The 12,595-nt window shown below is 38.8% G+C and overlaps 1 protein-coding gene across 1 annotated transcript in view; it reads left to right on the top strand.

Annotated features, from left to right (window-relative positions):
* The window catches only part of LOC103275805 (PEX5-related protein-like), a 183,694-nt gene extending 180,309 nt beyond the window's left edge, over nt 1-3,385 (top strand). Inside the window, exon 9 of the mRNA XM_021706535.1 lies at nt 3,236-3,385. Coding sequence (XP_021562210.1) covers nt 3,236-3,385 — 150 coding nt within the window. The remainder of the gene's footprint in view (nt 1-3,235) is intronic.
* The last annotated feature ends 9,210 nt before the right edge of the window (nt 3,386-12,595 follow it).

Genomic DNA, 12,595 nt, shown 5'->3' with positions numbered 1-12,595 from the left:
TTTTTTTTTTTGTCAAGAGTCTCTGTTGCCCAGGCTAGAGTGCAGTGGCACACTTATGACCACTGCAGGGCTCAGACAATCCTTCCACTCAGCCTTTCAAGTAGCTGGAATTACAGGTACATGCTACCACGTCCAGCTTATTTTTTTATTTATTGTAGAGATGAGGTCTCACCAAATTGCCCAGGCTGGTCTCGAACCCCTGAGCTCAGGTAATCCTCTTGCCTTGGCCTCCCAAAGTGTTGGGATTATTGGTTGCCTTATGTTTCCATATCATCTGATTCCCATATTCCCTCTAGTTCACATTCTATTCCATTTTTTTTCATTGTCCTGCCTCATGATTGGGTCCTGGTCCTCTCTCCATTTCTGTTTCTTACTTCTCCCATGGTGCTCCAGGTACACTGCCTTTTCTCTGGTCCTCCCAGCACCAAGTTCATTGTCCACTTTCTCTACCTTCTCTGCCCTCCATGGAAAGTGCTCTTACTCCAGATTCTCAGGTGGCAGTTTCCTTTTTTCTTTTTTTTTTCTTCCTTCCTTCCTTCCTTCCTTCCTTCCTTCCTTCCTTCCTTCCTTCCTTCCTTCCTTTCTTTCTTTCTTTCTTTTAAATTTCAGTAGCTGCTTGGGTACAAATGGTTTTTGGTTACATGGATGCACTGTAGAGTCATGGAAAAGTCTGGGCTTTCCTCATCACCCCCATTAGTGCACATTGTACCCAGTAGGTGATTTTCATCCTTCCTTCCCTTCCTGCCCTCCTCCTGAGTGGCCAATGTCCATTATACCATACTGTATGCCTTTCAGACCCTTAGCTTAGCTCCCACTTACATGTGAGAACATGCAGTATTTGGTTTCCTGCATTACTTCACTTAGGATAATGGTCTCTAGTTCCATCCAAATTGCTGTAAAAGACATTATTTTGTCCTTCTTTGTGACTAAATAGTATTCCATGGTGTGTGTGTGTGTGTGTGTGTGTGTGTGTGTGTGTGTGTGTGTGTACCACATTTTCATTATCCACTGATCAGTTGATGGGAATTCAGGTTGATTCCACATTTTTGTAATTGTGAATTGTGCTGTGATGAACATGCACGCACATGTACCTTTTTTTGTATAATGACCTCTGGTCCCTTGGGTAGATACCAAGTAGTAGGATTGCTGGATCGAATGGTAGATCTACTTAAGTTCTTTGAGAAATCTCTATACTGATTTCCATAAAGGTTGTATTAATTTACATTCTCACCAGCAGTATGTAAGTGTTCCCTTTTCACCATGTCCACACCAACATCTATTTTTTTATTTTTAATGACCATTCTGACTGATATAAGGTAGTTTCTCATTGTGGTTTTGATTTGCATTTCCCTGATGATTAGTGATGTTGAACATGTTTTCATATGTTTGTAGGCCATTTGTTGTATATCTTCTTTTGAATGTTGTGTGCCCCCTGGGCATGTCATGTACCCACTTTTAAATGGGATTATTTGTTTTTTCTTGCTGATCTGTTTGAGTTCTTTGTAGATTCTAGATATTAGTTCATTATCAGATACATACTTTGTGAATATCTTCTCCTATTCTGTAGGTTGCCTATTTACTGTGCTGATTATTTATTTTGCTATGCAGAAGCTTTTTAGTTTAATTAAGTCCCACTTATTTATTTTTTGTTTTTGTAATATTAGCCATAAATCCTTTTGCCTAGGCCAATGTCTGGAAGAGGCTTTCCTAGGTTTTCTTCTAGAATTGTTATGGTTTCAGGTCTGACATTTAGGTCTTTAATCCATCATGAGTTAATTTTTTTTTATGGGGTTAATTTTTTTTTTTGCATGTGGCTATCCAATTTTCCCATTTGTTAAATAGAACATCCTTTCCCCAATGTATGTTTTTGCCTGCTTTGGCAAAGATCAGTTGGTTGTAGGTATTTGGGTTTATTTTTGGATTCTCTATTGTATTCCATTGGTCCATGTGTCTGCCCTTGTAGCAGATACCTTCTTGTCATTCAGGTTTTAGCTGGAATGCCAGTGCCTTAGAAAACCTAACCTTGACCATTCAATTGCTATCACATCCCCTGTTTCTTATCCCGAGTTTAATCACTAGGTCCTTGCTTGTTTGTTGTTATTTATTTGTCTGTAATCTGTCTTTCCACTTTAAAAATGCAACCTTCATGAAAAAAGGGTTCTTGTCTCTTTTTTTACCACTGTGCCTCCAATATCTAGAACAATGTCTGGTACCAACTACATACTCAATAAATATTTTGATTTTTGTTTTTTGGGTCTGGGTCTCACTCTGTCACCCAGGCTGGAGTGCTGGGGCAGAATCAAGGCTTACTTACTAAAGCCTGGAATTCCTGAGCTCAGGCAGTCCTTCCACCTGAGCCCTCCTGAATAGCTGGGACTACAGGCATATACTTGTGTGCCACTATGCCCAGATATATATATATATATATTTTTTTTTTTTTTTTTTTTTTTTAGAGACAAGATCTCACTATGTTGCCTAGACTGGTCTCGAACTCCTGGGCTCAAGTAATCCTCGCACCTCAACCTCCCAAAGTGCTGGGATTGCAGACTTAAGCCATCATGCCCAGCCATACTCAATAAAAAATTATTGAATGAATGGATGGATGAATGGTTTGTTGATCATGTAATATGAGTAACACTTCTTGTCACCTATCAATTGGTGCACCTAATGTGTCATATCACCTTCTAGTGTAACAATATCTTCGTTTTCATAGCTGGCGTAAACAATTCTGTCTATGGCATATAGATTTCTGCCTGGGACTGTGCTGAAGTGTTCTATGTAGTTGTCTTGGTCTCAGAGTCAGTCTGTGATGCACATTTATAAGAAAGCAGGTAGCTCCAACCAATCTTGCCATGAAGTAACATTGACCATGTTTTGTATTTTACATGGCAGGAACTCATGTTGACGTACTCTGAGAAATACCTAATAATGTGCGATTTGACTTATTTTTGAACTGAAATGCCCTGGAAAAAAGACAAATAAAACCACACAAACACTCACTGCATATACTAAATGATCAGGGAACTTGTTTATATGCAAAAGTTGACACTGGAACTCACATTGAACTGTTAGGTCTAATGAAACCTTGTATGAGTGAGGTTTTTTGTATCCATATTTTACATTTTATGGAAAAATCACCCAAAAAATCTCTGCCTAAAGTATTGTAATTTTAGAACAAAGAGATGGATAATTCTATTCTGGGCTTTTTAAAAAATGTACCTTTCCTGAACAAAAGGGAGAGGAACTTCTTCCATGTTCCCTCTCAGATTTTCCTCGTAACCAGCAGCCTAAATGCACTGTCAGCTACAATGGGTCCCTAGGAAGTGAGAAGCCGGAAAGGAGCTCCCAGAGATCAGTGAGGCCCAAAGCTGCCTCACAGGAATAGAGATCCCTAGAGACAGCTGTGCTGCATCTGCAGCGAAGAGAGAAGGTCATGTTAGAAGTCTGCACACCTGCAACCACAAACAGAAAGTACCTCCTTCATCACCGTTAGCAGGAAAGGAAGGAGAGCCAGCCAGCATCTGGTGCTATGTTTAGCCAGTTCGTCTCTTTAAGTCTCAACCTGGGACATGACATTAAATTACATGCTATGGTGGCAAAGAACATTTTTTCTTAAATCATTTGTCTATATTTACATTTTATTAAATAAGTAAGGATCTTCATCTTTGTAAATATTTACATTTAATTTTCTGTAAATGCAACTTGTCATTTTTTGCAATTCTCAGTTGTAAGCCTTTTGAAAGCTGGAATAGGAAATAAATAAAATATAACAATATCTAATCTAAAAAAAGTCAAATTATGGTTTAAAAAAAAGAATCTCAACCTTTAGAATATATTGGATTTAGTGACAAATTCATCAGACGTGCTAAGCTCTTTCTGAGGGCCACTGTACTGTGTTTAGCTAGTTCATCTCTCTAAGTGTCTCAGCCTTTAGGACAAATTGGATTTAGTGACAAATTCATCAGACATGCTAAGCTCCTTCTATGGGCCAGGCACTGTGCTGGGTGCTAGCAGTAGAAAATTAAATAAGACCATCTCTGCTCTTAAGGAGTACCAAAGTGAAGAATGACAGATATGCCCAGACCAAGAGATCATTCGAGTATAGCTTATCACATGATGATATGGGTTTCATGTCCATTTCCCACAGCAGACTGTGACCTCTTAAGGTGGAACTTATCCCTTCCTTCTTTCTGTTTCTACCACCTATCATAGAGTCTGGTGCAAATTTTTGCCAAATAAATAAATGAACACATTAACAATTTATTCTTCTTATGCATCTCTTTCATCTAAGCATCTCTTTTGAAATAGGCGCATAAGATATATGTCAAACTTACTACTGGCTAACAAAGAATGAACTTTTTGCCCCTGGAATCAAAGTCACATTCCACTTGGCTCCAATGTTATTATTATGCTTGTTTTATGCATTTTAAGCAGTATTTTCACAGCTCCACTGTTACTCTGAGGAGTTATTATGAGCAAATTTTTAAAAGGAATAATGAAATATGTAAATGAGGAAATCTGGACAAAGGGAAATTGTCAGAGGCAAGAACAGGAAGCATAACTTTGCATCCTTTTGACGAATTAGTTGAAACTATTAAATTCTACTAAAACCTTTACGTTCTGGAGTTCTCAACTGTTCACGTCCCCTGACTCTCTTCCCTTATATCTTCACATAGGATGTTATTTGTGGTGGTTTAAAATGTCCACAAACCCTTTGATATTTTCTTCAAAATATGGGAGTGCCCTCCTCCCCTCCCCCCCCATTGCATGTGCACTGAACTTAATGACTCACTTCTAACAAACAGAATAAAGTGGAAGTCACGGTGTGTGACTTTGAAGATTAGGTCATAAAAGATATTATGGCTTCCTGCTCTCTCCCTCTTGATCACTCTCTCTGGGGTAAACACAGCTGCCATGTCATATAGACCCATAGCAGCCCATGTGACGAGAAACTGAGGCCTCCTGTCTATACCACAAGAGTGATCCATCTTGTAAATGGATTATCCAGACCCCATGGAGCTTTGGAATGACTACAACCCCAACCAGCAGCTTAATTTCAACTTCATGAGAGATCCCAAGTGAGAGCCATGCAGTTAAGTTACTCCTAAATTCCTGACCCTCAGAAACCCTGTAAGATAGGTAATATGAGTTGCTTGAAGTTGCTATGTGTTGGGTGATTTGTTAAGAAGCAATAGATAACTATGCTATGCTCATCACCATTCTACTACTAGTTCTACTAGCCTCATCCCATTCTATTACTCTCTTCCCCATCCCCATCCCCATCCCTAAAGTATTCCACTACTGCAAAAATGGGAAGATGACCCTTGCAGCACAGAAACAATGAATTCATTCATCCTAGATTGGAATTTTGAAATTATTCCCTCACTTTTAATTCATCCTCAGCTCATCTTCTCTAATCCCCAAGGGAGAATGACTAAAGACCTTTTTGTGATGGTCCATGTTCCTTAGGGCAGTAGTCCCCAACCTTTTTAGCATCAGGGACTGGTTTCGTGGAAGACAATTTTTTCATGGACTGGATTGGTGGAGGATGGTTTGGGGATGATTCAAGCACATTACATTTATTGTGTACTTTATGTTATTATGTTGTAATATCTAACAAAATAATTATGCAACTCATGATAATGTAAAATCAGTGGGAGCCCTGAGCTTGCTTTCCTGTAACTAGATGGTCCCATTTGGAGGTGATGGGAGATAGCACTGGCATCACCGTCTCAGCTCCACCTCAGATCAGTAGACACTAGATTCTCATAAGGTGCATGCTCCTAGGTCCCTCTCATGTGCAGTTCACAATAGGGTGTATGCTCCTATGAGGATCTAATGCTGTCACTGGTCTGACAGGAGGTAGAGCTCAGGCAGTAATGTGAGCGATGGGGAGAGGCTGTATATATAGATGAAGTTTCACTCGCTCACCACTGCTCATCTCCTGCTGTACAGCCTGGTTCCTAACAGGCCATGGATTGCACAGCAGGAGTTACGCACTAGGAAACTGGTCTGTGGTTTGGAGACTCCTGCCTTAAAAGACACTCATCCCTTCATAAGGATCTGGTTGGGAGATTGCCTTTTCTTCTGCACAGCTCCTAGACCTCTCTTCATTCTTTGAAAACAACTTTCTAATTTTCCATTTCTACATCTTATTGCAAAAGACACAGCTCTCTTCAGGCTAACTTTGCCTCCAACATGCATTTTATGAAAAATCACAGCTAATTGGTAACTACTGTTATAAGAACATGGACAATGAAAGAATCTAATCCTTACTAGTAATTCCTTGTTTTAGAAATGTAGTCTGAATGTATGTGTCCCCTCAAAATGCATAGGTTGAAGTCTAATTTCCAATGCAATAATATTAAGAAAGGGGTGCTTTGGGAGGTAACTGGGTCAAAAGATTGGAGCCCTCATGAATGGGATTAGTGTCCTTAGTAAAGGGGTCTGAGGGAGCTTGATATTCCCTTCTATAATGTAAGATTGCAGCAAGAAGGCACTGTCAATGAAGGACGGGTCCTCACCATACGCCATATACTATACACCATACACTGCCAGCTCCTTACTCTTGGACTTCTCAGCCTCCACAACTGAGAGAAAGAAATGTTTATTGTTTATAAGCCACACAGTTTATGGCATTTTTTTTCTTGCAGCCTGAACATACTGAAACAGTGACTCTCTTTTTTTTCTCTCTCTTTAAATTTAACTAAGAGATGCCACATTCAAAACAACACAACTGCTAAACCTAGTTCCAATGACATCAACTTAAAAATTCTTTCTATATAGAAATTTTACTTTTACCTGAAATTATTCTCCATGTATATACTGTAGATCTCATACGCACTTCAGAAATATTAAATGATTAAACAAAATTGTAGATCATTTTGAACTGCTTTTATTAGTATAGAATTGTGTTAGAAACTGCTGATTTGATTGCACTCCTACCGAGAAGATTATCTGTCTCTAGCACCCCCTCATAATTCCTTTTGCTTTCTATGACAGTATACCTCTTTCAAGCATGTGGAAAGGATTAATGGATTAAGCATTACTTAAATCATTCTGGCTTAGAGTCAACATTCAAAAAAGAGAAAATATTCTGATAACCTATGAAAACATTATTTGGGCACTATTAAAGGAATCTTGAAGTTAACTGCTTAAGATATAGATTTCCTAAAGCTTACTTCATCATATAAGTGAATACGCTTCCCATGTCAAATGTAGATAGACTATGTAAAGATGAAATGTGTTCACAATTTATTGGGAAACTAGCAAAAGTTCCTTTACTCTTACATTGATTAGATTTCCTTCTGTTTTAAGCAAACACAATTTGATTTCCAAAAACAATACGAAACATGGATAAGAGTGATTGTTGAGTGACTGGTAATGAACCCTCTCAGGTGATATGGATAAAAGTATGAAGTAAGATGGTCTTGGATGAACCTATGGATAAAAGAGAGATATTTGGAGTTTACCTTTAATTTTGTAAGGTCAGAATTATGGACAGTTACCATATTTTTTTCACTATTTCTTGATACCACTGTGTAAATCCTAAAGTAATAAAATTTTTAACTTAACCCATTCTAACAAAGCCTCTGCTATCCACAGATTAGTCTTCTAGTCCATTATATGTGTAGAGTAGCTATAAACTGAAGAGTAGCTTGGAAAATTCCCTTAACTTTGAATCTGAGATATCTAGGATGTGCATTCTAGACATAATCTCATCAACATATACTTATTGAGCAAATAAGTGGAGGAAAAGGTGAACATGAAAAGATATAAACTCTACCTGAGCCAGCCTTGAGCAGTTACAGACTATTCTGTGCTTCTGTCTGTCCACTGGCAGGACCAGAACAATAATTTTTACTTCCTCCTCTTCAAAGAGATTCTCCAAAAACCAGTGAGACTGTAGGTTAAAAGTAGTTTGAACCACCTGTTGGAAGACCCTGTGCCAAGAAATCACATATTAAACTTGCATTTAAAAAGTAAAGTAGCATAATAATGTATGTGGAAAAAGTCTCAAACTGGACATGGGTCCTGGTTCTCATTTTGTTGGTATATCATTTGGGCTCCGCCTTATCATCAGTAAGCTGAGTGGTTTGAATTAAATTGGGTTTTGTGTATCTAGTCTATGAGATTAGGTGAAAAAATGGATGAACATTTTATTTTAACAAATGAGGAGCCAAGATGGTCACCACGGAGCAACAGATTGGCACCACTCTCACCTAGCAAGACATAGAGTAGGGATTCTGCTGCCGTTAAACAGAGATAACCTGAGCGCTTTGGGACAGGTTAAAGATTGTGAACCCAGTGAAGGTCTCTCTGAGTGCACAGACTCCAGAAATCCATGGCAGGTGTGGAATTCCAGGCACCCCCATCCCCCAGCCTGCACCAGGCATGCACAGAAAAGAAAGATCTGTTCCAAGAAGGAGTGGGGTGAACGATTATAAGATGCTTTGAATTGGTTCACCCCCTCCCAAAAGTGCACAAAACATCGGTTTCACACAAGAGGAAACCTGGCCAGGATGAGTAGTAGGCACCAGAGCTCAGATGGATGGTGAGCAGATCCCACAGAGGGAAGGCCCACCTGTGGGGTGAATCTGACTGAAACGTCCACCACCAAAACCTGGTGGCGCAACAGACTGGCATCTCCTTTGAAAGGTAGGACAGAGAGTGGAGAACCAACCACCAATTAAAGGAGGCACCCTGAAGACATTTGGAAGGGTGAAACTCCTCACACCTAACAGAGGTCTCCTTGCTAGGCATGTATAGGAGCTGAGATCATGCTGGGTGAGGGAAGGGTAGAGCAATTCTGGGACTTGCTGGGTTGGATCACACTCTCTCTGCCTCCCTGCCACCACCGGTCATCAGCCACATGCAGCAGGGGTTGAAAAACTGGCCCAACTAGTTTAGCAGTGGGAAAGAAAACCTGCAGTAACAAGAACCTGCCACAGGGTGGTGGAGCTCTTCCCTCTCTCACTGAGCAAGGGGAGTTCTGACCCAAATGCAGAAAGAACAAAAAGCAAGCAACTCTCAGAATTTTAAAAGACAGCACATGAAAAATCAGCCATCAGAGCACAAACAATGGAAACCTCCCAGGAAGACCCACCCCAGTTGACAGCCACAGAAAACAGGGAATGGATGGCACAAATGAACAAGAACCAAGAGAAACATGAAGGAAAACTCAAAGAAGTCATAGAGGAAGTAAAAGTAGAGTTGGCCAACTTCAGAAAAGCTTAGTCTGAAATAATGGAAACAAAAAGCTCCATTCTCAAAATCAATAACAAAATAACAAGTATTTGGAACAGGCTCAACCAAGCAGAGGAAAGAATCTCAGACCTTGAAGACCAGAATATGGAATTAACACAATCTGTTAAAACCATAAGGAAGAAAACTAAAAAAAAAAAAAAAAAAAAAAAGGAACAAAACCTCTGAAAGCTGTGTGACTTGATCAAAAAACCAAACCTATGCCTGATTGGTATCCCCAAAGCAGAAAGAGAAAATGAGAACACCATGGAATACTCCATGACATTATTCAAGAGAACTTCCCCCATCTTGATAGAAAGACAATGATCCAAGTGCAAGAGATTCAGAGAACCCCTGCAAGATATTACATGAAAATGCCATTACCAAGACACATATTAATCCACCTCCAAAAGGTAAGCATGAAAGAAAAAATCTTAAAGGCAGCAAGAGAGAAAGGCCAGACTACCTACCAGGGAAAATCCATCAGAATTGCACCAGACTTATCTGCAGAAGCACTACAAGCCAGGACTTGGAGTCCAATTTTTAATGTTTTTAAAGATAAGTAGTTCCAACAAGAATTTCCTACAGAGTCAAGCTAAGTTTCCTCAGTAACAGAGAATTAAAAATTCCCAGACATCCAATCCCTAAGAGAATATGCCACCTCCAGACCAGCCCTTCAAGAGACACTTAAGAAGGTGTTGAACACACACATACACACACACACACACACACAATGGCCATGCCAGACAGGTAAGCACAGAGTTAACAGAGCATAGAAAGCACCCACAAAAATGAAAACACACATACATATAAACACAAAAGTTAAAAGGAAACAAAGCAACTCCATAGGACCCCTATGATAGGAGTAAACTTTCACATATCAATCATCAACTTGAATGTGAATGGACTAAATGTGCCACTGAAGAGATATAGAGTGGCAAACTAGATTTTAAAAAAAAATCCAACAATTTGCTGCCTCCAGGAAATTCATCCTACTGCAAAAGACACCCGCAGATTCAAGGTTGGAGACAAGAAACCATCCTTTCAGGCAAATGGAAAACAGAAGAAAGCAAGTGTAGCTACTCTAATATCAGACAAAGCGGTCTTCAAGCCATGAAAAATTTTAAAAGACACTGCATAATGATAATAGGTTCAATCTACCAGCAAGAAATATCCATCCTAAAATATATACACCCAACACAAGAGCACCAGGTTTTATAAGACAACTACTAAGTAAACTAAGAGAGGACATCAACTCTCACACAATCATAGTTAGAGACCTAATATACCACTAACAGCTCTAGACAGATCATTGAGGCAAAAAACCAACAAGGAAATCCAGAACTTCAGCTCAGCACTTAATCAAATGGACTTAATAGACATCTACAGAACACTTCACCCAACAACTACAGAGTACACTTTCTACTCATCAGCACATGGAATGTACACCAAGATCAACCATATTCTCAGACATAAATCAACCATGAGCAAATTGTAAGAGATCAAAATAATACCATGCATCTTATCAGATCACACTGGAATAAAAAAAATATCACCACCAAAAGCTCCCCCCCGGAACACACAAAGTCACGAACTCTAAACAACATGCTCTTGATCAACTTCTGGATCAATATGGAAATCAAGACAGAAATAAAAGATTCCTGGAAACAAATTAAAACAAAAGTACATCTTATCAGACTCTCTGGGATGCCATGAGAACAACGTTAAGAGGAAAATTCTTAACATTGCATGCACAAATTTAGAAGACAGAAAAATCACAAGTAGATAGCCTAATGTCACACCTAAAGGAGCTGGAAAGGCAAGATCACCTAAATCCTAACCTCAGCAAAAGAATCCAAATCACCAAGATAAAATCAGAGTTGCAGGACATAGAAGACAAAAATATCATAGAAAGAATCAACAAGACCAAAAGCTAGTTCTTTGAAAGGATAAATAAGATTAATGGTAGTGCCCTGAGCAGATTGACTTTAAAAAGAGAGACAGAGCCCAGATAAACACAATGAGAAATGCAAAAGGCAAAGTCACAACTGACCCTGAAGAAATTCAAAAGATTATCAGACATTACTGTAAAAACCTGTATGCAAATAAACTAGAAAACATAAAGAAAACTGATCACTTCCTGACATCATACAACCTCCCAAGGTTGAAACAAGAAGAAATTAAAACCCTAAACAGACCAATAACAATCCAGGAAATCAACTTAGTTGTAAAAAATCTGCCCACCAAAAAAAAAAAAAAAGCCCTGGATCCAATGGCTTCCCAGCTGAATTCTACAAGACATACAAGGAGGAACTGATCCAATCTTACTGAAAGTATTCCAGACAATCAAGAAAGATGTTATGAAGCCAACATCATACTGATATCCAGACCTGGCAAAGATCCAACAGGAAGAAAGAATTACAGACCAATCTCCTTGATGAGCATAGATGCAAAAATTCCAAACAAGATTCTAGCAAATCAAATCCAACAACACATTTCAAGGATGATCCATCATGACCAAGTGGACTTCATTCCAGGGACACAGGGCTGGTTCAATATTTGCAAGACCATAAACGTAGTTCAGCACATCAACAGATGTAAAACAAAGAACCACATGATTATATCTTTAAATATAGAAAAAGCATTCAACAAAATTCAGCATCCCTTCTTGATAAAAACCCTTGAGCACCTAGACATCCTCAAAACCTACAGTCAACATTTTGCTCAATGGGCAGAAATTATAAGCATTCACCCTGAGAATGAGAAGAAGACAAGAATACCCACTCTCATCCCTTCTGTTCAAAGCAGTGTTGGAAGTTCTAGCCAGAGAAGTCAGGCAAGAGAAGGAAATCGAGTATGCAAATAGGAAAGGAGGAAGTCAAGCTATTCCTATTTGTGGGTGATATGATTCTTTGTCTTGAAAGCCCAGGGGAATCTATCAAAAGCTTCCTCATACTGATAATTGACTTCAATAAAATCTCAGGGTACAAAATCAATGTGCAAAAAAGACAGTTGCATTTCTGTATACCAGCAACAAGCACACAGAGTGACAAATAAAAAGCATAATCCCATTCACGATAGCCACACAAAAATGAAATACCTTAGCATCCATCTAACCAGAAAAATGAAAGATCTTTACATTGAGAAATACAAAATGCTGATCAAAGAAATCAAGGATGACACAAACAAATGGAAAAAAATTTCATGCCCATGGATCAGAATAATTAATATTGTCAATATGCCCAATCTACCAAGGCAATCTACAGATTAAAACATTATCCATCAAAGTATCAATATCATTTTTCTTACACCTGTAAACAATAATACAGAAATTAATATGGAAACAAAAAAG

The sequence above is a fragment of the Carlito syrichta genome, unplaced genomic scaffold (genome assembly GCF_000164805.1).
Source record: "Carlito syrichta isolate Samal-C Ts95f unplaced genomic scaffold, Tarsius_syrichta-2.0.1 Scaffold315753, whole genome shotgun sequence".
Classification (NCBI taxonomy): domain Eukaryota; kingdom Metazoa; phylum Chordata; class Mammalia; order Primates; family Tarsiidae; genus Carlito; species Carlito syrichta.
The sequence above is the reverse complement of the archived record's forward strand: the minus strand, read 5'-3'. Positions and strand labels throughout refer to the sequence as shown.